Source organism: Rhamphochromis sp. 'chilingali' (assembly GCF_963969265.1).
Source record: "Rhamphochromis sp. 'chilingali' genome assembly, chromosome: 10".
NCBI classification, from domain to species: Eukaryota; Metazoa; Chordata; class Actinopteri; order Cichliformes; family Cichlidae; genus Rhamphochromis; species Rhamphochromis sp. 'chilingali'.
Window position 1 is genome coordinate 16,907,351 of NC_137937.1, and position 27,554 is coordinate 16,934,904.

Genomic DNA, 27,554 nt, shown 5'->3' on the forward strand with positions numbered 1-27,554 from the left:
AACACAGGCGGGCACACACTTTTCAGGGGCTTTGAACTCAATCTCTTTTTTATCGAGTTTTATTATGCAACAATGCTGCTTTTCAGTGTTCAGTATTCCCAATACTTTCCCTGGAAATTTGCCAGGGAGATTTTTTTTTTTCTCCTCGTCTTTTTACTTAATGACCCAGCCTTTTCAAGTGATAGGTTTGAAAAAAACATTCGCAGCGGCTCCCGACAGTTTTTAATAAAACATAATGATCAAAGTCAAAATTAAGAGTTTTGTTGTTTTTTTAGTTCACTGAAGGTAGGTGGGCTGGCAAACATAGGGAGCCGGTCTCGCTGTTTTCTGTGTACAAAGAATTTGAAGTGAGAGATGTTAGTAAACAAATCGGGAATATATAGGACATTACTGGTTTTGATTATGATAGCACAGTGTGCTATTCTCAGGAGGAGGAAGCAGCTCCTTCTCTGTCTCTCTCACTTTCTCTCTACGCAGTTACATAACTGTAGTAAAGTTTTCTTGGAATTAATTAGCATTTATGAATATTCTTTATACTAAACCATATAACAATGATAAGTCTGTTTAAGTTTTAGTTTAGCAGCACTCCTTCATTTGTGATCCTTAATTTTCAGCGTGATTCAGTTCTTATAATAAATCCAAATATGGATGTATGTTTTTACTTTTAATTACCATAAAATATTACTTGAAAACTAGTCCTCGAACTTAATCAATTTCGGTTTTTAATCATTTAAAAAAATCTTTTTAAAAGTGCTTTTATTCATCTCTCCATGTAAAAAATGCAGAAATGTTTTCTCTGTTGTTCATTCATCATATAGTTTTGACATTATGTGCTTGCGTTTACTCGTGCCATCGTGCCGCTGCTCCCCTCACTGCTGTCTTCGGAGGAGCTGCGTTTCTCACGCTCCGTGACTGGCTGCCTTTATGTTCAGCTCACAAATTCTCGGGCCTTCAGAGCACCTCGACCTCTGTGTTCTCCGCACCACCCATTTTCAAAGTCTTCTCTGGCTTTTCTCTCTCACCCTTTCCTCGCCACTGCCCAAGGCGCAGTCGTCCTGAAGCTTATCTTCTAGTTGTCCATGGAGTCGGGATGCTGATAGAAATGGCTTACAGCTTTTACACTGATATACTGTTGTATAATATTGGGGCTAAAAATGAAAGAATCATTTCATTACAGCTCTGATAAGTACAGGGTATTGGAACTGTCATGTGACATAAGGGAAGGATGCTACAGTATATGTCTTAACAGTATGAGGTATTTGAGATAAACAAAGCTGTTGGAATTACTTAAGATTCTCAATTTAATTTTATCTTTTCACTAAGAAGGATGTTCTTTCCTTCTTTTTGTTCTCGTTTTATTACATTTTATTTTTATTTCTTTTTGCTTGCCAGGTAAGAGCGACCCATTCTGTGTAGTGGAGCTGAGTAACGATCGGCTGCAGACGCACACCGTCTACAAAAACCTGAACCCAGAGTGGAACAAGGTCTTCACTTTGTGAGTGACTTTAAGAGTGCCCGTATGTCTGCACGTTCATGCATGCAGGCAAAAAAGTGACACGTATCCTTGAGTAAACAGTTTCATTAAAAAAGAAAGAAGTATATAGAAATTATTCAATTTTTCTTGTGACTTTCATCAGCTCATTTGCTACTTTAAAAATATGTCCTGGACCATTTTGAGCAGTGAAAAGATCTGATCGTCTCACTTCTATGTTTAGATTTATATTTTCATGAATTTTACCAGGAAATCTATTTATAGTTATTATTTTATTTAAGTCTGTTTATATTTTTTTGACAAGTAATGAGGAAATGTGAAGCATTTGCAATATCTTGTGTTTTATTATACAGTTTTTAGCCTGTTTTCTCTGTATTTAGTATTTTCAAAAGCCTATTTGTGATGCTCCTTCAGTATGTGTACCACTGGTGTTTGTCTTTGTGTATTATCCAGTAATGTGAAGGACATCCACTCAGTACTTGAGGTCACCGTTTACGATGAGGACAGAGACAGAAGTGCAGACTTCCTGGGAAAAGTGGCTATTCCTTTACTAAATGTGAGTCAAAGGCTTGTTTCTGTGTTTCTTTATTTTTCCGCCTCCCTTGGGAAACAAAAACTAAAAATGAAAATGAGATATAAAGAGCAGAGGTTATTTTTTGCAGCTTTTACTTATGACACTGTTATTATTTCGCGAAAGAGAAAGAGATGACAGGAGTGAGAAAAAATGGAAGAGAGGCTGAGACGAAAGAAGAGATTGATAGATGTGAAGAACGGAAGTTAGGGGATGAGAGACGATATGAAAATGACACTGATGGAGACGCTGAACAGTGTCATTTGAAAAATAAATGTATATATAGACATAAGCATCTGTCTTATATTCATAAAAATAAAGCCTGTGAAGGAACTGTGTGTATAATATACCCGTGCTCTGCTGTACAGTACGATTCCCCAGGATAGTTAATTTCTGTTTGACAGAGCTGAGCTGCAGTGGGTAATGAACAGGTACTTGTCAGAGTTGCCACAGTTGTTTTGGGTTCCCTGTCAGCGCCAGCAGCTGGGGTTCAAAGGTGGCCCGGGGAGCCGATTCAGCCGGGTATTGCCAGACAGACGCCTGTCATGTCCCTCTCCCACAGATCCAAAATGGAGAACGCAAAGCCTACGCCTTGAAAAGCAAGGAGCTGACAGGGCCAACAAAAGGGGTCATCTTTCTCGAAATAGACGTGATTTTTAATGCTGTAAGTCTTTCTTTTGCTTTTTTGAGCCTCCTCCCCGATTTTCTTTTTCTATTTTGCCCCCCACCCCCTATTATCCTCTCTTGTTCTCCCCAGCATCATCCCCCTCTTCTACGCTGCTGTTGTCTTTATTCTCTTTGCCACCCCCCTTCCCTTGCTTCCCGTCTCATCCCTCGTCCCTTGTCCCTCATCCTCGTTTTGGCTTTAATTATCGAAGACTCCCTCTCAGCAGCTTTTGTTCGCCCATTCACCATCGCTGTGTGTGTCCCTTTAGCGGCCATCTTGCAGCTTTCTCTCGCACTCTCTCTAGCCTCTGACATGGGGCACGCTCTATGCTTGTGCTGCCATGTTGTGCCAGTACAAAGTCTGTTTAAAAAAAGATCTGAAACAATCAAGATATACTAATCTCTCTCTCACCATTTGCGGTTCACGCCGCCGCTTGTGTTTATTCCAGGTGAAGGCTGGTCTCAGGACGCTGATTCCTATTGAGCAAAAGTATATCGAGGAGGAGCCTCGAGTGTCCAAGCAGGTACATCATGAGCCAAACTGTGTCTTCTACCACTCCGCCTTATTTTTATCTGTGTCCACCGCCGCACCCCCTATTCTGCTTAACTGTCTGAAGCAAAACCAACAGCCCTGGTGAGTGGCATCTTGTAAAGCACAACAACTGTGTGGGCAAGATACAACAGGATGATTGAAGGAAAAACAGCATTTTGTTTCTCTTTTTTTCTCCTCCCTTTCCTCCTCTCCCTCTTCTCTCATCTCTACCCCCTCGCATCCACTCTGAGTGGTGAATAGAAATGTCAAGCTGTCAGCTCTGGGGTGCATAAGTAGATTGGCCATCCTTATAGTTGGCCCTCTTTGCCACTGCTGCTTTGCACTTCATTGTCACGCTGCTCAGTGTGGCGGCACCACAAAGAGATGAATAGTAGGGGCTGGCCCGCATCAGACGTGTCATATGAGTGACCGTTTGGGCTCAGCAGTCAGTGTTGCACCACGCACAGCCGAGCACAGCCCTGCCTAACATAGCACAACACAGACACCAGCTCCCACACCACCCTTTTGTCAGCCCTCCATCTATTCCCTTCTTTTCCTCACTGTTTCTGCCTTTGCTTTTTCTGATGATTCCCATCTTGGCCCACTCTGAGCTTTTTTATCTCCATTTCACCCCTGACACACAGAGATGACCTATGTCAGCGTCTCGCAATGATGATGTCACTCGCTGCTTTGGAGGGATTGCCCCATGAGGACTCTTTTGTGTGATAGCAGCTCCCCTGCTGTTGCTTGCTGCTCAATGAGTAGACACGAACTAAAAATAACATAAAATACACACACACACACACACACACACACACACACACACACACACACACACACACTGCCTGACATCAAAGGCGAGATTTAATTCTAATTATGGTTTTTAACATAACCAATGACTTATCCACTTTCATAAGTGATCGAAAAAAATAACTACAGACTGGGATTGACATAATAAAAAATGAATAATCTCTGTTGGTGTTATAGCAAAGAAAAGTATAACATGTACATGAAGTAAACATGCTGAAGAATGTGCAAGTGGATGATTTGAACTCTGAATGTGATCCTCTGATGTGGACACAAAGTAATCATAACCATAGTTTGGCAACAAATATTGACACAGAGTGGAAACGAGTTCAAATCAGCTAGCATCAATAAATTGAAGCCACCAAACACATGAAAATCCTTATTCTAGTGCTGTAGACACATATTATATAGGCACTTTACACACACATTAAAACACACACAATTTCCCAAGGAGTAAAAGAATGCCCTGGAATATTTTTAAGTGCAAACTGAAGCGACAGTTTTTTTCCTGTGGGAGCACTTTCCCCTGTTGGTGACCTGATTGGGTGGTTGGCGTTCTTGCTGTTATGCTATTCCCTGAATGGCTGGCAACCCAGGGGGAGACCGCAGTTAGCCAGTTCTATCTCATCTCTGGCCAAATGCCTGGAGAAACGCCCAGGGAGGAGAATCCAGGGACTGCTTTGGATTTTCTTTCTATTTTATTATTGTGCTAAACTTTATCACTAGGATAACAGAGTTAAACAAACACTGTGAGTTAGCAGTGGTGGCCGATCCATGTCAAAACGTATATCGCTGTTTAAGTAGAGACATCACATCGGCATCCTCAGGGTGCTCTTAAGTACTGTGATGTAATAGTGAATCCAAAGTGAGGTCAAAGATGCAACTGTCGAGCTGTATTACGACGGCTTCATTTAATTTTTACAAAGACAGTACAATGAGACACTTTAGGGCTAGAAGATTGCTTATTAAGACTTAATAAGAATATGTTGTTAATCAGCTATGGTGCTGATTAACATAACTTGAAAAAACTTTGGTGTTTTTTGCTAAATGGTGGTAATTTCTCACCTTAACTAAATGTGAACGAGAGAGAAAAGTGACCCCCTATAACAGTAGGTCACCTCAAGTGTCTTATCAGCGGGACTCTGACAGCTGTGCTTAGATGGATCGTTTTGCTCCCGTTTTATTTCCAACACATCTACCTGTCACACCGAGCCTCGTTCCCCCATCTGGTTGTTTACATACCGGATATACCATTTTCACAGTGAAGCAATAAATCACGCACAGCATGTTTACAACCCCATGATCCGTTCCTCGGTTTAGCACATTTTTGACCTTTAAACCCTCGCTTGCATAAACTTTTTTACTTTTTGTTGTTTCCCTTTTTGTTTTTCGCCCAGTTGCTTTTGCGCAACTTCACCCGAGTTAGACGCTGCATCATGGTCCTGATCAACGCGGGCTGCTACATAAACAGCTGCTTCGAATGGGACTCTCCGCAGAGGAGCATCTGTGCCTTTGTGGTATGTGCATGTCCCATCAAATACACAGTAAATGTGGCATACCACACATAAAGCTGCACATTTACAACATGACAGGTAGATTTGTGTGTGTGCGCGTGCGTGTGTGTAATATATGTTTATTTCTTACGTGCAGTTGCTTGATTGATGGATCGTGCTGTGTTGTTTCAGATGTAATGTAGGGAGAAATTTGTACCTAAATGTAATTGCTCCTTTCTTTTGGCACTGGAAAAATCACATAACCTGTGCCTATTGATCATTCTAAATGTATAACCATATATTTAACTGGTTGCACTTTGTGCGCGCGATAGAGACGTGCACACACCGCTCACCGAGAATGCAGGACCGTGTCTGTTAACAAAGCAAGTATCCTTCACTCATAATTTAACAGTCTAACGCAAGAGACTATTGATGTCTCAAGCACAGTCAAGCGCATCCCAGGCAGACTGTTACTCTCACTCTTAGATGTCACGCTGTGATACACTGGATTAAGTTTTTTTCTGTTCTTGTATTAATTGCACACATACACACACATGTCGTATACTTTATTTGGCACTATTGGCCTTGAGTCTCACTTACTAGGAGTAAGTGGAGGGTTGGTGTTGCAGCTTAAACACTATTTTATTAGACCCATCAGATGTCCAAATACTGAGAAAATGCAGCTACAATCTACTGAAGGGTGACAAGCTGTTCTTGCAGACAGTAGAAATTGCAGGCTCCTTCTCTCGTCGCCCACTGGCCTCGTCTTCATCCTCTCTCTCTCCCCCCCTGTCATCTGTGTCTGGTATTAAAAGGTGAAGTGTAATTGGACAGCAGAGCTATCAGTAAAACGACATTCTCCTGCAGGGCAGCGAGCGGCTGCATGGAGGTTTCTACCCCAAATATGACAGAGCAGACATTTAATCCTGTCTGGTTTAGTGTCCTGACTTAAGTAGCTACAGGACAGGTGGACCCAACTTGCCCCAGCCCTTTACCATTGGATCACAGAGCATCTTCAGCAGCAGACATTAGACATTAGCAGCATTTGGCTGGATGACATCAGTTTAATCTCTCCAGAGGGTACGTGTGCGCGTGCGTGTGTGTGTGTGTTTGCACAGCGGGTCACAGTGTCATCACAAGACACGGGTCAGAAGAGACACGGTATTGATCACTTAACATTTTCCTCTTTGTGTGAGTGAGCACATTTGTGTGCAAGAGCTGGCTTGTGCATGTATTTTCTCTCATGTAAGACTGAGCTAGGCGGGAGTCCTTGGGTCTTATCTTTTTATAAATAAATGAATGTGTCAGACAAATAAAATGTCAAGGAATTCACCCAAAACAAGGTCACTTTAGAAATACCAATCTACATGGGGAGAGGAGAAAATATAGCCTTGGACAGCACAGCCTCTGTGTCAGCACATCCAAACAGATGTATGTGCCTTGTATAGATCCTCCCAAGTTTATTTTTTTTAACACAGTGTGTAGTATATCCATTTCTAACAGTTCCTACTATTCAAATTCTGATTGGATTCAGGAGACGAGGAACGATCTATCTGGGCCAAGGACACAGTGTTTTATAGTTTAGAGAAATTCAGAAATTTAGGTGTCATTGTAGTCCACCCACCTATCCCCGGCTCTTTTGGGAGTCTGTTAACGTAGGAGTGAGCACTTAGCTAAAAGCATCAGAGTATTTAGGGCCTCTCCTCTACACAGGTATTCCCTCCCTCCCCTCCATTTCTTCATCCCTGTCTCATTTCTCCCTTACTTTGAGGGGCCTCTTAATCACTTCACTCATCTCTTTAAGTGGGTTTTTATGGGGGGCCATCTGGCCAAGGTGGTGCATTCATGAAGGTGTACTGCTGTGTGTGATTATGGGCATGTGTGTCTGCATACATGTGCACGTGTGTTTCTGTCTGGCTGTCTTTTTTTTTTTTTAAATCCAGATGTTAGACTTAACTTTCCAAACATGGCCATAGCTAGAGAGGTGAGAAACTTACCAACGTGCGCACTCCTTAACTGCTAAGTGAGCCCGGGGGGGGAGCAAATTTAAGCGTGCTCGTATATATTTTGTGAACGCAAGAGTACATCATTGCAGTTGTCAGACTGTGTCACTGCTCGACACTTCTTCCACAAAAACGATCAAAATTTTCTTCATGGTCTCTTACTCTCCTTCTGCCCAATTCTGAAATACCAGCCGCATGTACACATCATCCATTAGTGCCAGCTGTGTTTAGTGTGTGCATGTGTATCGTGTGTCTAGTGTGTATGTGTGAGAAATAGAGATATTGCATAGTGTCACATGCAGCTTTTCACTCTTTTCTCTCTCACACCCACACTGTTGTCACCCACCCATCCCGACAGTGAATCAGCCACCGTGGCAGCTTTGCCTGAGGCGTTGGCACAATGGACGGGACTGGAGTTACCTCCTGTCCTGCATGATGGGTGGTGTCTGTGTATTTGTGTGTGCGTGTGTGTGTGTCTGTGGGTGGTGTCTCCATTCCCCGTCTCAGGGTTAAGCGTCTGCTTCCTCTCTCCACACCTGCAAGCTGAGTGTCTCTCCGTTCTATCCTTCCATGCATCCCTGTTCTTCTTTATCTCTCCCTCCCCTCGGCTTTTCCCTCCCGGAGAGTTGAGGCCATTGTCGGGCTGAGCGGTGTAGGGTTCTGTTCTCCTGCTGCTGCCAGCTCTCCCCACGGCCCCTGCAAGACAAGGCTGTTATTGCCCCAGGGACCGCAGGCCTCAGCAGCTCTTCCTCCAAACAAATTTGCTGTAACTTTATCTGCAATTGGGCCCTGAATTGGGAGCAAATAGAGGCAGCTTTGTGGAGCTCAGGGAAGGGCGAGGGCAGCGAGCTGGGGGTTGTTGGGGAGGCAGGGGAAATGATACCGGGCTCTTTTATGTCAGGCAAAGTAGGACTCTTATCAGGAAGAGAGCCCAGACAAGGGAGCTACTTCTAGAGGAAACTGGAGCACCTATCACCTGCTTTGCATTTAGATAAAAATTCACCCTGCTGAAATAAAAAAGGGGGGGAAGCAAAGGCGGGTACAGAAGCAACTATTGGAGTGTATATGTGTGTGTGTTTGCACATGTCTGGCTGGTGGTTTGATACACAGTGCGAAGACACTATAGTAGTCAGCAGTACACACCACTCCAGGTCTCTTTAAATTGCTCCTTTGACTCCCCTTCAAAGAACCTGTCTAACTTTTAAAAGTTTTAAAGTTAGGGAGTTCGTCTTTGCCCACAGCAAGGGACAGCTTTGAAAGATATGCTTTCACGTTTCACTGTTCTCCTCATTTCCAAAATGAATGATAGTTGAAATGTAGTGGCACGACTAACAGAGAATACCAAGTCAGAGTTTAATCACCAGAGATGGAGACTCAACAGAAAATGTGAGGCCTTTTGATACGAAGTCGCGATACAGTACCCTTATTTCTAATTGGTACCCGTGGGAAGTTGTAGCATTGTGATCACAAATAGCACAGGCTTTATTGTATTGTTGTAACTGTGATGTTGCAAAATGACTGCCTTTGACACAACAGTTTTAGTGATTTTGAGCTTCCTTTTTTATTTTGATTGAACAGCATTAATTGTGCTGTGGATCAATGTTCTGCATGAGAACAGCAGGGGGCAGTCTAGCACCACCGAATGTTGTTGTGGGTCTGGTCAGAAACAGGACACAGTCTCCCTCCCTCTTGTTCCCTCGAACTTAACAGGACTTCTAGTTGCTATCTGGCAACACTTAGTGCCAGCATGGAAATTGATGTAAGAGAGATAAAGGGGAACTCTGAAATCCAAACTTCAGTTTCACTCCACTGAGACAGAGCAGGGGGAAGTTAGCCTGGTGTGTGGTTAATGTAAGCCAAAGCACTGAATATTACCCTCCCACAGTGCTGCGGCAAAGAGCCGCAAGGACGCGGGTTGTGTTTTGAAACAAATAAAGCAACTCTCAATGTGCCGCACTAAGTGCTTGAATAAATCATTTTGACTATCTCTTTTGTTAACATTTTTAATATAGCTTATCGTGCTTGAATATTTTAATATTAATAGAAAGCTTTAAACATTACAGCTGGAATGAAATCTTAACTACACAGATGTGTCAAAATAATTTAAGTTCTGTTTAGTGTTTTATTTTCATTTTAGCCAAAATGTTACAAATAATACTGGTGTGATTTTTGCTTTGTTAGTTTTGTAATTGTCTTTTTTAATTACGCATCTCATTTCAGTATCAGCTCATACTCAGACGTGAAGTTAGCCCATTTCAAATTTAGCCTTTAACTATATCTAAGCTGGTTTAGCAGATTTGACAGTGGAAGTCCTGATTTCACTTTGTTTTGTGACAGGTGAATAGTTTTGTTCCTGGAAATTTATCGCATTTCACTGAAGATCACTGAAGCACAAATAATGATTAGAAGAAGAGACGGACTTTTGTTTTGACTAAACGGATTTGTCGTCTAAAAGTAAATTCTTAATTTTGAATTGTTTTCAAGTTGTCACTGCCGACAGTAGTTTTGGTGGCACAATCAAATATCCATCACATAAGAAAAAAAAAAGATGTAATTATCAAAAGGTTTGATAATTACAGAAAATATTTGTTACAGGAGAAGTAAAAACAGGGTCCAAGTCACTTTTTATAACAAATAGCTGTAATGTATTTATTTACATACTCGCTAAACTAAATCAGAGAGCGTTCATAATATGAATAATACAGAAAAACATAAGCAAAGAAAGACTGTGTTCATATATTATAAAAAAAAAATTACATTACCATGAATGCAGCATTAATAAACAAAGCAAGAACGGGATGAGCATTTCTCGTGTGTAGTGTTCAGATATTCACTGTGAACCATCACCGGCCGCTACATAATGTATCTGTGGCCACAAAGGGTCATTTACAAATTATTCCCGTAGACCACATCTGGAGCTTCATCTAGCTTTTCCCCCCTTTCGATCCAACATGTTTTCGTCCTTTTTTTCCCTTTTTTTTTCCTTTTCCCTCCTCTGCTATTTTCTGGTCACTGACATCCACAGCAGGCTTCTTCCCACTCCCTATTCTCCAGGCGAAAAGCAGCGAGCGACGGGGTGTGACTGTGATCGCCCGGTGGAAAGGTCCAGGCACTGTAGGGCCCCATTGCTGCCTGGCCGGTGGGCACATAGACGGTGCAGGGCCGGCCGCTGCTGAGCCGGGGTGTCCGGTTTCTCTAGCTGCCAGTCAAAACTTCACCCTCAGCCACCTTAACCACCTGGAAGAGGAATAAAGGCAGATGACAGGTTAAATAGCCTCTGACAAATAGAGAAAAGAGCAGGAATTTATTTATTTTTTTGAAAAAGAAGATTTCAATGTTTAAGAACAAACATTCGGACAGTAAAGTACAAGTTAATTTTCTGCTCTGTGATGAAAATGTGAGTGAAAAGACTACCACACAGCAAAGATTTTTAAAATGCATTGTTCTGTATTCCTACTGTAAGTGGTATTTATAGTAGAGTATAGAACAGAGCGTGTGAAGACGTTTATAAGTATGCAGTTATTAATAGCTTCTACTAGAATAGTTTCAAAGAAATGTGCTCCTCTGTTTGCTCAATTGAAGTCAACTTTCTGCACCTCTGTTGCACATTTTTGTAGTTAGAAATTGTCAGAGTGTTTATCTCCGTTGCAGATCATACAGATTTCTAAATTACAGTAATTTGGAGCAGATGGATAATTTTAGAATAGTTATATTTTGTAGGGAAAACGTGCGCAATGGTGTTATTGTGTTTGTCTGTACGCAAGTTTCTGCTGTCGAGCTTTTTCACGATCCTAACAGCGTTTTCTGATGAGTGAAGGGAAATTGTTGTGTTGCTTATTAGTATACAAATATGAATTATTAAAGAGTTTCTTTCCAGTTCTCCTACACAGCTGTATCAGAGAGAGACTCTGCGTATGTAACAAAGTAAGTTGAGCCTGAGAGAGACGGAGAAAGACTGCGATCCTTTGGGGAGATTTGCCTGTTTCACCAAGGCCATTCAGGTTTTATTTGAAGAAGAAATTTTGCTGTGAGCATTATGCAAATGTACTGGACATTTCTAATGTTTAATTTATGTCTTATATTTTTTTTCTTCCTTTTTTTTGCTTTGTGGATTCAGCGTCTGTTAGTTAATTTTACATGGAGTTATAATTCCGCTCTAAAGTTTGGATACGAGCCTTTCGAACTTTTCCATGAAGTTGGAAAAGTTGAGGATAAAAATTTAATTTGTAAACATGGTTTTATTGAGAGGGGCATGTGTTTTGTCCGTTGTGACGTAGCAGTCGAGTGTGTCTGTGTTTTTTAATGTTTGACTGGCTTTACTACAATAACAACAGCCTGGAATGCACTATGGTGCTGAGATCTTGAACCTCTCACTCACATTAACCCTGTATTACACACATACAAAGGCAGATATTAAGCAGTGTCGTTGTTGATAATTGAGCCTGCGCTCACTCTTGCCGGTGTTTGCACAACCAAACAGGATAAATCAGAATTGGTAGACAGACATTATATGAGCTTTATACAGTAATAATCTCAATTTCATCACTTTTAAAAGTTTGTCATCAACACTGATTGTTAAATAAGGTTGTCTTTCCATACACAGACTAATTAATTTCAAATCTGCTGTGCCCATATTTGAAATAATGGATTACTCGTACTTGAATTCACTGAATATGTTTCACAGCGAAAGATTAAGCATTAGGCATGGTTTGCATTTTCGGCATTTGTTATAATTGCTGCAGTTTTTTTTATTATCAGTCGCGACAAATCTCTGTGTACTTGAACATGATATTATTCGATAAGATAAATATGTTTTCGCTCTATTTATTTCTGACAGATTTTGTTTCCTGAAAAACGCCCCGTCTCAACCTTTCATTTACAATCGACAATGCTTTCTCACAATCTACACAATGCTGCCAGAAAACATCAGCCTTCCATGATTAGCAATTTTACTTTCCCACACGTATCTTCCCAACCACCGCAGTAATCTGTTGTCAGAGGCTAAAGAGTCCTGCCAAAACCAGAATACAAGGTTTTAGGAAAGGTTAATTTTCAGATGGTACTTTTCTTGTTTGGTGATGAGAGGGGAGGTATAGAGGTTATGGTTTTGGCAGATGGGTGCAGAGGAGGTTAGAGATGGGGCGAACGACTCTTTTGGGCCAAGAGAGAGGGTATTGGGTCTTGGAGTGACAGGGTTAGGGACTCGGGTTGTGGGGTGTGCGGGGGTCATCTTCTGGAGTTTGGGGTTGAGTATAGAAGGGTCAGCTTTGACGTGCTGCGGCTGAAACGGTACATGACCTCAGACTCTGAGATGATTGGCATGGACGATAGAGGCTCTGACGGCTCATACTTATCCTCCTCACCATCCTCCTCCTCCTCAACTTTGAGACCCAGAAAAATGAATCCTTAAGGGGTCATGGCGGCTTCACCCTCAGCTCACTGACACCAGGCCTACTTCTTTGTTAAAGCAAAGACTCATTTAATAGTTTTTACTGCATGGAGTTTATGATTCTGCATATGAATGTGTGTTGTTTTTTGAGTCACACATATGGCACATGTGGCCAGCTTAGATTCTCAGGAGTTTGTCTCATGAACGCCCGTATGGCGTCTTGAATATATACATTTTTAGCCCGCGTTGATCTCTCGGATTTCTTTTTGCTTTTCTTTCACAAGCAGTTTTCACGTTGTGTCTTTCAACAGCTTTTTGTCGTTGTCGTTTGGAACTTTGAGCTCTACATGATTCCTCTGGCGTTGCTTCTGCCCTTGGCCTGGACCTACATGCTCATTGCGTCGGGGAAGGACACCAGGCAAGATGTGGTGAGTAACCCCATCGCTTCTTGATATCCCTCCGCCTTTCTTTCCTTTCACTGTAAAAGCCCATTTCCACATACAATGCAGGTTAAATTCAACCACAGCTGTTTTGTTGGGACATTGATTTACTGCATTAATCATGCGATGATACATTTCCAGACATATTAAAAGCATTAGATATTTGGGACGTAACATTTTGACTGCTGATGAGCATTGATGTACAGATAAGTGAGAAACAGAGGGTTGCAGTTTCCTGTAGAAATGTAGAATATACTCTCAGATTGAACTGCACGCCACAAACTTTGAACAGATTTTGAATTTCACATGTGAAAACTCTCTGCCGATTTTTTTTTCTTTTCTTTTTCTTAATAAAAATCTCCGTCTGCCACATGAGGTGCTGCATTCTCAGTGCAATCTCACATTTCTCACTTTGCCTTCTTTGAGGCAAAGAAAAGGGAGAAATAATAGGCTGTCACCTTGAGCAATGTTACGCCACTTACCTGGTAGTATATTTATTTAATTCATTTATTTTTTATCTCTTATACCAATTAAGTGATGTCAAAGCAATGTCATGGAGAAACAGACATGTTTTAATCATGGCCAGGCACATTTGGAGAGTAGAGAGTGAAAACGAGAGAGCGAGCTGGACTATGGCATGAGCGTGAACAATGAAGTGATTAATTTTAATAAGTGCCTTTTTCTCACTTGGAAATAACCAGTTAACAGACTTCCGATTTCCTTGCAGTCTTTTGCCTTCTATATGTGTATATTTATCTCTTCATAGGGATTCTATGGGTTAGATTGGATTGGATTTGGAAGAGGTATTAAATTCAGTCATCATAATGAACCAATTCTAATAGCTGTGTGTCATTGCAATATTACAGAATTAAATGTGAACTCTACATAGCATATAGCGCAGATTTATTGTTTCGTCTCAAGAGCTAATCTTCTCTATTCATAAGCTTCCATTTCCATATTTGTTCATTTAAAAACATGGCATTGAAATTAGCAAGATGATCCTTGTGTTTCTTGACAATAAACTGGCAGTTATACTCCAGTTTTTGGTTCATGTTTAAAAATCATATTTTCACTGCATGCGCTCAAGTGAAGAATTAAAGGTTTACTATTGTAGGTAAGTTCACAGACAACATAAATCATTTGCGAAGAACATAGACTTTAATTTTAGAGACACTTTTCTCACCTGTAGATGGCGACATTGCTTGCAAAAAAAAAAAAAGAATAGCCACACATGCCTTAAGACAAAACCTGGCATGATTATGTGTCTCTCTACCTGCTGCTTGTATTTATCCAGACCTAATGATATTTTTTTTCTGTGTACTTCCTAAGTAAAATGAGGCAACAATGGTTGCATATCCCCGTAATGTGGCACTCAATTCACATTCCAATAAGTGCATGTAACTCCCACTTCATGTGGAATTGCTTTTCTCTCTTGAAAGGGACTATTGTGTCTCAAGTACCTCAGGACTTGGTTGAAACCTTAAGACATGTTCATACTGTTGATTCTCATATGGCAAGCGCCTTTAAGTATGACAACAATGGTCTGCCCAGTTCTACTTAAAGGTCTTACGAGCAAAGACAAAAACTGTCAGATGTTAAAACTTGGTGTTTTAACATCTGGTGCTGTCTTACTATTTTATTATTATTGTTATTATATCCTATCCAAAAATCTCCTTTTGGAGATTTACCTGGTCAAGAAACCTGTCCAGCAGATACAATTTAGGATCTATCTGCTTCATTTTCAAAGTAGCATTTCCACACTTGATCGTGATCTTCTGTATTTACAGCATAAATGCAAACCACATAATTTGACTGACTTCAGCTGGGCTTGTTGGGATGAAAGCAGGGCGCCTTAAAATATTTCCCACCAACTAAGAACCATTTTCATTTGAGTTTAATGTCTTGAGGCTTGTCATGTAACTACTCTACTGGATTTATATGCCAAGGGTTAGACCAGACCAGGGAGTGGTTTTGCCTCTGAAGCTTGCTTTAATATCGCTGTCTTCAGAGTGTCGTTCAGACTGTCGTTCAGACTGGAGAGTGTTTGGTTGAATTCAAAGGATCATCAGGATCATCAAGAACGGGGTGTTTTAAGACACGAGAGCACCGCCTTTAACTTTGGTATCTGACCTTCTTCAGTTAAATGTCTTTACTGTCTAATATGAGCAGCATTTGGCAATAGCTTTAACTGAGTGTGTAGTGTAACTCTTACAGTTTGACTGTCTTGATATGTGTGGGTAGGAGTGTCGATGATGGCGCTGGCTTAAGGAGTTTTTGAGGAGGCTGGTGGTGAGATAGTTAGAGGCGCACTATAAGATCGTGGGATAGCACTAAAGTAAATGTGCTCTAGGTTTGTATGCAGGTGCATCCGTAATGCATGGATACTAAATATTGTTTGTGTATGTCTGATGTCAATTAGTATATTCCCTTTATTCCTAGGTTATAACAAATAAATATGAAGGACTGCAGTGTACACTCATATACATTTACACAATTCATTCCAGGTGTGTGTTTGCATGGTACGAACACGAGTGTAGAACGTTAATCTGTGTGTGCAGATACAGATAAAAGTCGTCTGTGTGTGTTTGAATCTGCTGTGCGAGTGAGTCTTTGCAGTGATGCATCTGATGAAAGTTGAAATTGTCAAAGATTGGCTCTATTAATGCCTCTTTCTTGCTGCTGTGGCAGCTGTGCACAGGTGACACAAAGAAAATTCTCTGGCGATCACTGCCCCGCTTTTGTCTCTGTTGCTGTCTCACTGCCTTCGGGTTAGTGCACGCGCAGGACCGTCTCTCCTTTCTTCATTATCAGCTCTGTGCCTCGTCCACTCCTGATATTAATATCTCGTCTCAAATAAGACTAAAAGCAAAAGTAAGGTACGATAGAAGCGTTTGTTATTTTGCTGAAATGCTGTACACGTAGACAAACGCACACATACACTCGAATACACACATTTAGACACAAGTATCCCTCGAGTCCTGTCCCTGTTTGTTTTCAGACAGTTTTCCCCCGGTGCAGGGGGTGGGGGTGAGGAGGAGGGTGAGGGGGTCTCGTGGATTCCTCTTCCGAATCTTTATCAAGCTGAAGTCATGGACGACTCACTGTTTCCCTCTTGCACTTGGCAGAGACACTGAAAAGAATAGAAAAGAAAACAGGGGGAAAGGCTTTCTAATTACTTTAAACAACACACCAAATTAAAGCATTGTGCTGAGCTGAGCAAGGGTCAGCATCCGGAGCGCTGCGGTTTTCCAGCAGTCTGGGGTGAGGGTAATGCCAAAGGAATCTCTGCTGAACTCACTCTGAAGGTTGAGAGAGAGAAACAGAGATGGTGAGAGAGAATGAGAGAAAACAGGGAAAAAAAAAGCCCACACTTGAGTACAGACTTCCTAATGAACTGGCCTTGCTTCATCTGACGGGTTCAGCGTGCTTACCCTTCGACGCTTTTACACCACAACCACAACCCGTATCCCTGTCTATAGCGAATAAACAAACACAGTGTTCTTTACATGCTGTATTTCACCACTCAGGGTCACTGACTGTTGTGCGGTTACATGCTGCTTTGCAAACAGATCCCGGATCAGCTGCTTCTTAGCCTAGCCCCAACCTTGACCGGTACCTGCTAAGCAGTCAGAGCGTCCTTAAGAACAGCGATTAAAGGAGGCACAGCACCAGTAAGGTCCCCGACCTCCTTTCTTATCATGTAGCACTCTGACCCGTGAATGCTGACTCTCCAGCACCGTTGGCTGACCTGTATGTCATGGTGTAACGTGCTCCCTTGCTCTCTGAGCAAACAAGAGGACCCTTTTATGTTTTTGAATATTTGCTGAATATATGAGGATGATGCTCCTTTTATTTGTGCATTCAAATGTATTATTAAGAAAGACTCTTGCTATTTTTCTGCTTCTCCGTTTGCATCGCAATGAGATGACCTCTCCATCTCACGCTTGTTTGGATACCTGGGACAATTTGGAGGTTATATCTGTCCTCACACTGGGCTTTGGTCAAGCAGAGGACCGGCTGCTCTGCTGGATGAGAGAGATGGCTGCTAGATACATGTGCACGCATGTCATAGCAGCGAGTTGTATTCTTGCGTGTGCCTGCTTGCATGAATAGATGATGGGCACCGAGATTAACAAGCAGGAACACATCCCAAAAGAAATCTTTCCTTGCCGTTCTCTTGGCCCAGAAATGCCCTTACCAGATGTTTTGAAGGTGTTAATTTCAGTGCTGGCTGTCGGAGAGGATACATATGGAACACGGTGATGTCTCTTTCTACCACAGGATGACGGGCAATTAGGCTTCGTCACACTGGAGCACCATCCTCTTTATCCCATGCTTCAGACCATTACATTGATTCACCCAATGGATCCACCAAACCATTACGGAAGAGAAGACCTTAATGGCCTGAAGATACTTCACACTTACATATACGCCTCCTGTGGCACGATAGCTGACTATGATAAGTCCGCTCTCGCCACATGGTGATTTGAATCATTCTCACAGAGCTTAGTTATTGAGGTCACAAGGATCTACTAATACTAGTTTAATATTTACTTTTCTCTGCTGTGTGTGACAGCAGCGTATTGTTCGTTAGTGTAAATAAAATCTGGTTTATTTCCAGTCAGAATTGTCACATGTTATTTGAACACTGTATCATTTTTAGAGCGAGTCTTCATTGCGATTTCTATCTGTTCTATTTTCTCCTTGATTTTGCATCTCAAAACAACTTTGCTCGCAACACTGTGCCTTGACATCTGCCCTCATTAAGAGCCACGCGCAACGCAGGTGGAGTAGAAGTAAATATTAGGAAAAGCTGGAAGGAAAAGAGAATGCGCTGCCTATTATACCTCAACTCCTCCAGGAAGTCACACCATTTTTTGCTCATAAAACTGTAACTCTGGAAAGACAAGGGGAATGAGAAAAGGAGATGGAGTGGGAGCAGGAGACAGAAAAAGACAGGGAGGCATTCAGAGAGATGGAGGCAGAGGAAAGCAGCGGTGGATGGCAGGCACTCCTCAGTGTGGAGTCAGACATGGCAGTTGGTGACAGGTGACAAAATCAAAAGGTCATGTCACTTTTAACTGGGAGCGCCTGTGCCCCGCTGATTTCCCCCGTGCCGCCCCGGCATCGCCGTGCTCATCTCTGCTGCTCTCGCTGCCTCTCTGTCTCTGCTAAACTGGCAGATAGGATGGCAGGCTGGCAGGCAGAAAGACAGGCAGCGGGCATAGTTTGAAGCGGGACGGGAGCATCGGGAGCAACAGGGATGCCACTGCAAAATCCTCCCATCCTTTTCATCATATTGCCACCCCCCTCTCCCATCCCACTCCATTTGTCTAACTCCCTTCATCACACTGAACCTTTGTAACTGTCTGTGCTCTTTGCTAACAACACCAGCAGTTCAGGGTGTCTGTCTCAGTGCCTGTTGGTGTTGTTGTTGTTGTTATTTTGTCTTCATAGCATACCCGCCCATAGCTCTTTGTTAGTGTTTTTGGTTTAAACCTTGAGCTTAAGTCTACAGATGTATGTGTTTCTGCCATACAAGACATGTAGTATGTTACTTGCTCTAGAACTCGTTAGCACAATTGAATATGAAGAACAATGAGAAAAGCTAGACTTTTTAGATCTGAGAAAGACAAATAATGCTGGAGGAGCTGCTTAATCTCTGGCTGAACACTTGGTGATTTGTCAGTAGCTAAATAGGAAAGGAAGAAGTAGCTGGTGAGTTCGAAATGTCACAAAACAAGCCCAAAAACTCAATATCTTCTAGCGTTCACGAAATTTGGTGTTGCTTTCATGAATATGGAGCTGCCCTTCTCACCCCCACCACCAGCTCCGGTAGCACCCCAGCCTCACCCCTATCTAGCCCCCTGCTGGGTGAGCCCTGGCTTGGGCAGTGCAGATGGAAGGGCCCCCCTCTGAGGGCCACGGCTCTGACAGCTTGTGAAGGGCCCGCGTGGGTCAGCCAGGCTCAGCCTTATCAGCCGCGAAGCTCTTCCCCCAGTCTGCAGAAACTGTGGTGTAGGCAATATGTGCACACATACACATGCACTCATGGACAGTGCATACCAAGCAGGGCCTTGAGATCCCCCAGCCAGCCACTCAGCCAAACCTCAGCAGCTGGAGAGGTTAAAACCCCCTCACGTATCAAAGAGGAAAAGCAGCAGGAGGAAGGAGGGAGGGATAGAGGAATGGGAGAAAAAAAGACGGAAAAAGTATATCTTCATGTTCGCTGGCGATGTCTGCCTCGCCGTCAATTCCCCACGCGGCTGTCATTGGGAAGGTGAGGAGAGGAAATAGTGGAACTCCGTACGGCCAGCAGAGAGAAGGCCGAGTTGAGAGGCAGTTTTCAGGGGAAAGGTGAAAATGATGTAGCTGCTAGTTTAGTAGTAGAATTTTACTTTTCCCCTATGGAGTGTTTGTGTGCGCTTGTTTCATTGATTCAGACAGGTTCTGTCAATTTTTTTTTCCTGCAAAACCAGGAGGATGGTGGATCATTGACTGTTGCACCGCTGATGTTGTGCAAGAAGCTTCTCATAACTGTTCTTGAAAAACTTTTAGATATTTACCTGCACAGCTACTAGAAATAGTGTGCGCTTGTTTCATTGATTCAGACAGGTTCTGTCAATTTTTTTTTCCTGCAAAACCAGGAGGATGGTGGATCATTGACTTGTGAAGTAGTATTTGAAATACTTTGTGCGCAGTGCCTCAGTCGATATAAATATTTAGCTGATTAGTCTTGTATACATTTACCATGTTTCTGTCTTTCCAGTGACCTTAGGTAAATCCTTGATTTGGCCCTTTTCTTTTATGTGAACATACTCATGATTGTCTTATCTTCTCCTATGATTTAACTTATGATCATATTTACTATCAAATTCAGCATAATGCCACAGAGCTGTGTATCCAGCAAGCAGAAGATCACAGTAATAATCCGTCTGACCCTGAGAATATGCTCTCTGTCCTTGAAAACACACTAGGGGTGCTGTTGCACCGCTGATGTTGTGCAAGAAGCTTCTCATAACTGTTCTTGAAAAACTTTTAGATATTTACCTGCACAGCTACTAGAAATAGTCCCCTCCAGCAAGAAATATCAGATCTTAATGCTCCTAATAACTCTTTCTTGTTTTTGTTTTTTTTTTAAGTGCAGGCACCTAAACTGTGCATTTCGCAGGCAACCATATATGCACCAAGAATCGAAAGTTTGGTCTTGTGATGCTAAAGTTCCATGTTTTTAGCAATCATGTATCAATTACCAGTTATGTTAAAGTGATGGCACCACAGTTTTCTAGCCACTAAAATAAGGACATAATACACCACTTTTGTGATATGGATTGACTCAAAGATGACTTATCCCCATAATTGAAACCTCCACATAAACAGCAGTAGTGTACTTGTTTTCGGATTAAGTAGACGATGCACTGTTGGTTTTAACTCACAGCTGTTTTAATTTGCAGCTGGTATTTTTGCCTTGATGCAAAATACAGTAAAAGAGGCAAAAAATAATTCAGATAAAGCGCGTCGAGCATGCAGAGCATGTGTTGGAAAGGGAATGCAGCAGCAAATTAATTCTTGCAAATTAGCTCTTCGCGTTTAGGCAAAGACCAAACAGATGCATTCACACATCCAAAGCCATTCGAACTCTCAATGTCATTGCGCTCGCTTGCATTCTTTGCGTGTATTTCATATTATCGCATCTATGTATGTATTTATGGGACACAATGTAATCTGTAAGAGTAGCCTGCATCATCCCTGTATCATTTGAATGGGTCTGAATATGTTAATCCCCACCTCTGTAGATACTGAATTGACTGGAGCAGCTCTGCAGGCAATGTGAGCCCTGCGCGATCCTGTCGACAGCAAGGCTTTGATGCTGCCGTGCTGTAATGATAGTAATTCAAACAACATGATAATGGGGGGGATAAGCAGACAAATGATATCATACACCAAACAGGTCTTAGAAAGAGGAAAGAATGAGACAAATAGAGGGAGAGGTAGAGCGATGCAGAGAACGAAAGAGGGATGTTTGGAATTCATTGGCTGCACTGAGGTAATTTATATCCTCCCGTACTGAGACAGTAGCTTCAGTGCACGCATTTAGCCGTGGCAATCTTCAGGGCAGATGACATGTTCCGTGTCTTTTTATTTATTAATTTTACACTGTGTCTCATTGCAGGAAACATGACTTCTCTCTGTAACCAGCGGCAATAGAAGGGAGAGAGCAGAGCGGAGAGCAGAGGGAGACAAACGACTCTATCATTCTCTCTGTCTCTCTAGGTCATGCTTCTCCACCTAGCTCATGCTCATTTCTTTGTTTAAAGTTTGGAGCATGTGCCAGGCATGCCCTGCTAATGCCTCTGTGTGGAAGATTCCATTATATTTCTATTTTGGCATGGATGAAAGGATTTGGAGGGAACCATGATGTCTTTATAAACAGTTATAGTTCATTTGTTTAGAGATGCCAGAAGGCTTTCATTTTTACAGTATCTCATCTACATCTTTTCCCTTGACTGAGCACGAGAATTCCCTCTTCGGTATTTGTATAGTGTAGCGCTGGATGTGCTCAGTGTCAATAAAGAGACCGTCAAATGTGAACAGTCGAGCTTATTTGTCTAGACATGGCAGAGTTTCATTGAGCTGGGAATGGCCAGTTGTTACACAGTCAGACAGTTAAAATGAGGAGTTTCACACATACATGCACAGCACTTTGCCCTAGCGATTCACTTATATTGATAGAACAGGGACGCGCACGCACGCACACGCAGTACCCTCTCGACTCCGCTGTTCTGACTGAACTCGTCTTTGTTTGTGTGGGAAGCTGCATTTACATAAGAGGCTTATGTCAGCCGCCACATAGTTTCCCCCCGTATTCCAATGAAAAACAAAAAGGACAAAAGCTATTGTCTTGTTAAGTAATGATTTTTGGATTTCTCCAAACTAGTTTGCACTGTTCTGGATTTGCTTGGGGGGGGGGGGGGGGGGGGTGCGGTAATGTCGGGGATGGGTGAAGGTTTTCGAGGGGGTAGGGGCTGGTAACGCTATCAAACAATGAGAGCAGATCAAATCCGAGGTTGACAGCTGTAGGGCTTATGATACGGCTGTTTGTTTATGTAAATCGTGGGCAACTATATGATTTGTCATATGATAAGCTGTGATGTGTCATTGATAGAGGGTGGATAAGATGCAGCTGTAATGGTTTTCACTTTGGTGGTATCAAGACACAGCCAAGTGTGAACCAAGGTGTTCAGGGATGAACTTCTATGGATACATGTGTGATTATTGCCTTGCTTTCACACATAGAGGTCTCTATGTGATTCCAGTGTGTCTTAAATAATTGTTTAAAATGTGCGCTACTTATTTTGTCCAGTACCCTTTATGTTTGCTGTCGTGAATTTAGACCGAGCGTGAGCAAGCGTCGTAAATCATGCCATTTTTCTTTGTGTTCTACAGTATGTCTTGTGGTTTCTCGGGGCTTCAGAGTCAGGTCGGCTCCAGTTTTCTCGGTTGTGGATCACTGAAGCAAATAGTTGCTGTTCTTTGTGACTCGGTCTCTGCACTTCAGGCTTTTCTTCTTTCTTCTCTTACGAAGCGTCTGCGAGGAAGAAGAAAAAAAAGCATAGAGAACTGAATGTATATAAACCAGTGGTGGAGGTGAGAGACTCATGCAGAGGTTAAGGAGGTCAGAAGAAGAGGAGTTCTGCTGTCTTCTCCCTTTGAACAGTATAAGTCTTACATGCTTTTGTGCAATGCCGTTTGACTGCTTGAATAGACTTTAATCCTCAGCCCGTGGAAATTCAAAGCCAGAGCATTTGCTTGCATTTCCAGAAGTGTCAACATATTTGAACAACAGAATGTTTCTAAAATTAAATTCTAATTGAGAACCATTCTGAAGCTTATGACATATTAGCACTCACAAATCCAATAGTTGTGCTTTCTGCATGTCTTCCATACTCATTAACAAACTCTTGCCAGACATAAGCAGAACCAATCAGCTTTAATATGCCTCTTTGGATGCTCTGATGATGTTAACCCTCTGTTATCTAATGTTTATCTGCACTATAGCTGTTGCATAAACATTTTATTTCTCCTTCTCGTTTTTCTCTTTGCTCTGTTGCAACTGTCAGGAAGCAGTGGAGGACCTGCTGGAGGATGAGGATGAGGATTTTGACAAAGATGACAAGGTAATTATGTCTCGTGTCAGAGATGCATTCACACACACGCACACACACACACACACACACACACACACACACACACACACACACACACACACACACACACACACTCGCACACACACTGCCTCAGGAGGGGTTGACACTGCTTCAGAGACCGGAAACACAAACAGACTAACAAAATGACTCCATCTTCCCCTCCCATCTCTTCCCCCTGTTCAGATATTCTCACTGCCTGAGGCACAAACACATGTTCACAGATTGTACAACCTTTTTAACCTTTTCAAAAGTTTTCTCTTTAGGTGTGTACATAACATATTCCTCACCTTTTCTGCTCGGGGTTTCGCTTTGTTTTTGATCTTTTCGACGCGCTTTGGTGCATTATCCCTAAATTTCCCTTCGTACAACAGTGCGCTAACTTTACAGACACTGTGCTTCAGTCTTTCTTCCTGTGAACATACACCCATATAAAGTGCTTAGTTAGCTATTTAGGTCCATTCACTGCTCCTTTATGTCGCAGTAAAACAGCATCTGGGCTTGTCCAGACACTATCAGGTAACAACAGGTGGCTGCTTTACTGCCTCCGCTCGTTTGCACTGTAGGAACAGCTACTGAAACAAATGCCACTGGACGGGATACAGAACCTTGTCAGTGCTCCACCTGGGAATGGTAATTGAAATAGCACAGCGCTTAATCTACCCACTGTTTTGTCTGCTTTTCTTGTGTGTCAGGTTTGAAATGAAAGTAATTTTCTCCTTCAGACTCTGGTGTGTTGAGGTTTCAAGCAGTGTGACACAAGAGTGGCATTTTAGCATAGTTTGCACTTGGTTTTATTTAGTGTGAAAATGAAAATGATTTGACTTGATGCTTGATACTTTTCTGCCTCACACCAGATTGTGATGTGATAATATGGATGGTCTGGTTTGGTAATGTTTTTTTAAAAAAAAACATTTCCAAGAAAGCTGATGTTGGACTTGTAGGCTACATTTACTTATCTAACGCCAACTTTACAACAGACAACAAAAAGGAATGGTTAAAGAAAAAAAACTTTAAAAAAAGAAGCAACATTTATTGTGTCATTGGTCAAACAGTCATCCCACTAGAAAGTCAGCAATCAATCAGCCAGGCAGCCAGTTGAGGGATGAACACACAGCAATATGTGAGCATTACATCCTCTCCCACAGTGCAGAGGCAGAAGGAAAGTTTCTTGGCTGTGAAGTTCCAAGGCTGAAATGTACAGGGGGGCACTGACTGAAGATATGCACCAGGCAACCTTGAACCTTTTTTTCCCCCCACTCCTTCCCTGTGTCTGTCCTCCTTATTGCATTTCTAACCTCCTCTCTGTGGGGTGGGGGAATAAAAAATACAAGCATTTGAAAAGCTGCAGATTATATAAAATACATTTTGGACTTTCATATTGAAATGAGGTGCGGAAGCAGTTTGTGCGGCCTCCGTCAGATTTGGTGGTGAACTGATTATTCCAAATAAGAAGGCCTTGCTCTGTGTTCACACAGGGCTGGGATGCTGGATAGCACAGCTGCCACAAAGGCTACAATTTACCAACTCTGGCTTCATACATTTTGATCTATTGCTCCCCTCAACTGTTAGCATTTCATTTGAGCTGTAGGGAAGTTGAAAGGGGGCATTTTTCTTTTTTCTTCGCCTACATCTCTCTCCCCTCCCACTCTCCTTCTTCCCCTTTCCACAATCATCCCCTTCCCTGACTTTTTTCCCCCCCTTTTGCTGTGACACACACTCTCTTCCCTTTGCTCTCCCTCCAACCTGGTTAAGTGCAGAACAAATGGACTTTCAGGGCTTAGCAAATTTGTCTTTCACATTGGATATGAGGTCTTTTACATTGGATATGAGCTGCAGCTTCAGATTGTATGAGTAAGTATGAAGGACGGGTCAAAGGAGGCCTCTTTAATGGCACAGGCCTATAGGGGAGAGTGGGAAGAAGAGAAAGAGAGCAACAGAGAGAGAGAGAGAGAGCAAAGGGAGAGGAAAAAAAGATTAATAAATGTGCCAAGGCCTCATTTTAATTGAACTTGAAGCATATGTTGCAAGTATGTACAATCCGTCCCAGATGTTTACTTGGGCCATGTGCACAGCTCTTCCCAGTGCACCACAAGGCAGCTATTAGCTGGATAACCTTTGCTCCAGAGGGTAAATGGGGTATTACATGGCCAAAAACTAGAGCACCTGTTTTTCATTGCATAGAGGACCCCTTGCAGGCTTTTTGCCTTGGATTACCACATGTGTTTTGACTTAACAGATTGTTGGGCAGACGTGAAAAGTGTCTTTCTTGTGAGCAAGCACTGATATTAGTCACTTAATCTCAATGAAAGTCCAGCATCTAGACTAATTGATGGGGACGGCTGAGTTGTTAAAGCCAAATAGGCAAGCACACGAAGGGTGAAAGAATGTTAGACATAAACTAATTCTTTTTGTCTTCTCCCTTCCGTCACATTGTGTGTGTGTGTGTGTGTGTGTGTGTGTGTGTGTGTGTGTGTGTGTGTGTGTGTGTGTGTGTGTGTGTGTGTGTGTGTGTGTGTGTGTGTGTGTGTGTGTGCGCACTCACCTTGATATGGAATTTTTTTCTTTTTATCCCGAAGTGCATTACTCATGTAACACATAAACGTAAGAGACACATTTATTGAAATTGCGTATCTAGATTTAACAGTTACGGTTATTATTATTTATACTACATATAAGGATGAGTGTTTGAGGGATAAAAAGGTCTACATTTTTTCATCGATTTGAGAGTCCTGTAGTCTAATTTATGATCGAAAAACCTTTAACTTAGCTTGTGCTGTTGATTATAAAATCACGTCTTTGATTTTCTTTTATGAAATGCCAAAAGGAATCTCTTAAATGATATGGACAGGTATCTGTGGCCTTTTACACAAAGCAAATCCATGGTTTTCTTTTAAACCTGTCTTACACTTTTAAAACTGCATCCTGCAGTATCTTTGTAGACCCCTTTCACCATCTTGAAATACAGCTTGAGCAGTGTGAGATAGCAAAAACACGCTGCACATTCCTGTATTTACAAGCATGTGGCTGCAGGGGCTTAAGTGTATAATGTAGCTTGTGATGTCTCCACTCACCTGTGGGCTCGCTGTCCAGAGCTGGCATGAGCCAGTAGCCTTTAGGCTCTGCACGGGTGCGAGTGTTTGTGTGCGTTAATGTGTTTGTGTGAACGTCTCACGTGGATGTGTGTGTGCAGCTCAGCTGCCTCCCAGAGGGGGGCTTACTGGAAAAATGGAAAGAGAGAGTGAATGGGAGAGAGACAGACTGAAGGAGTGAGGAGATTACCCTCACACGGTTGACTGGTCACTGAAGCGCTTGTGCTCCGCTCAGCTAGGCTCCACTAGCCTCAGGAGGACCTGACACAGATAAGATACACACTGCAATCATGTCCTGCTCACGGGCTTACTGCTCGGTGCACTCCCTCTCTCTTTCTCCCTCTATGCCTATCTATCAATATCTCGCTCACATACACACACACGTACACAGACATACCACATGTACCAAATCATCTTTTTGGTTTCTCGATTATTCCGACTCGTTTTTCTCCTCGTAGTAAATATAGAGCAGACGTTATTACTTAGTTTGAACATTGACCTGAAAAAATGTGAATGTTTTGTCGTCGTTTTTTTTTTTAATAGACCCAGTTCTTCAAGGCATCAGATTTGGGGGTCAAACAGTAACCCACCGGCTATTCTATAATTTAGTTTTTTTTTTTTTTAACCTATTGAGGCAGAGGCTTAATATAGTTCTAGTATTTAGGATATCCTCATGTAATGTGTGTACATCCAACCTGACACATCAGTAGTAGATTTTAAAGGTGCTATTGATGAGTTATATAGAATTCCCTGTTTCTTCATACCGCCACAGAGTTTCTCCTTATCCTACTCATCTGTAGTGCTGAGACAGCCATTTCACCCTCTGCTGCTGTCCCTGCAGGCATGACTCATGCAACATACAGA

General features: G+C 42.2%; 1 protein-coding gene across 9 annotated transcripts in view; it reads left to right on the forward strand.

Moving 5' to 3' along the window:
• Nucleotides 1–27,554, forward strand: part of LOC308403749 (multiple C2 and transmembrane domain-containing protein 1-like) — a 156,059-nt gene that overhangs the window by 107,641 nt on the left and 20,864 nt on the right. For 8 of the 9 annotated variants that reach the window (XM_080893449.1, XM_080893450.1, XM_080893451.1 and 5 more), the window contains 7 exons: nucleotides 1,393–1,495; nucleotides 1,946–2,048; nucleotides 2,626–2,727; nucleotides 3,179–3,253; nucleotides 5,466–5,585; nucleotides 13,265–13,381; nucleotides 23,515–23,571. In XM_080893449.1, the coding sequence (XP_080749575.1) occupies nucleotides 1,393–1,495; nucleotides 1,946–2,048; nucleotides 2,626–2,727; nucleotides 3,179–3,253; nucleotides 5,466–5,585; nucleotides 13,265–13,381; nucleotides 23,515–23,571 (677 nt within the window). The remainder of the gene's footprint in view (nucleotides 1–1,392; nucleotides 1,496–1,945; nucleotides 2,049–2,625; nucleotides 2,728–3,178; nucleotides 3,254–5,465; nucleotides 5,586–13,264; nucleotides 13,382–23,514; nucleotides 23,572–27,554) is intronic. The other variant, XM_080893447.1, reaches the window with a different exon arrangement.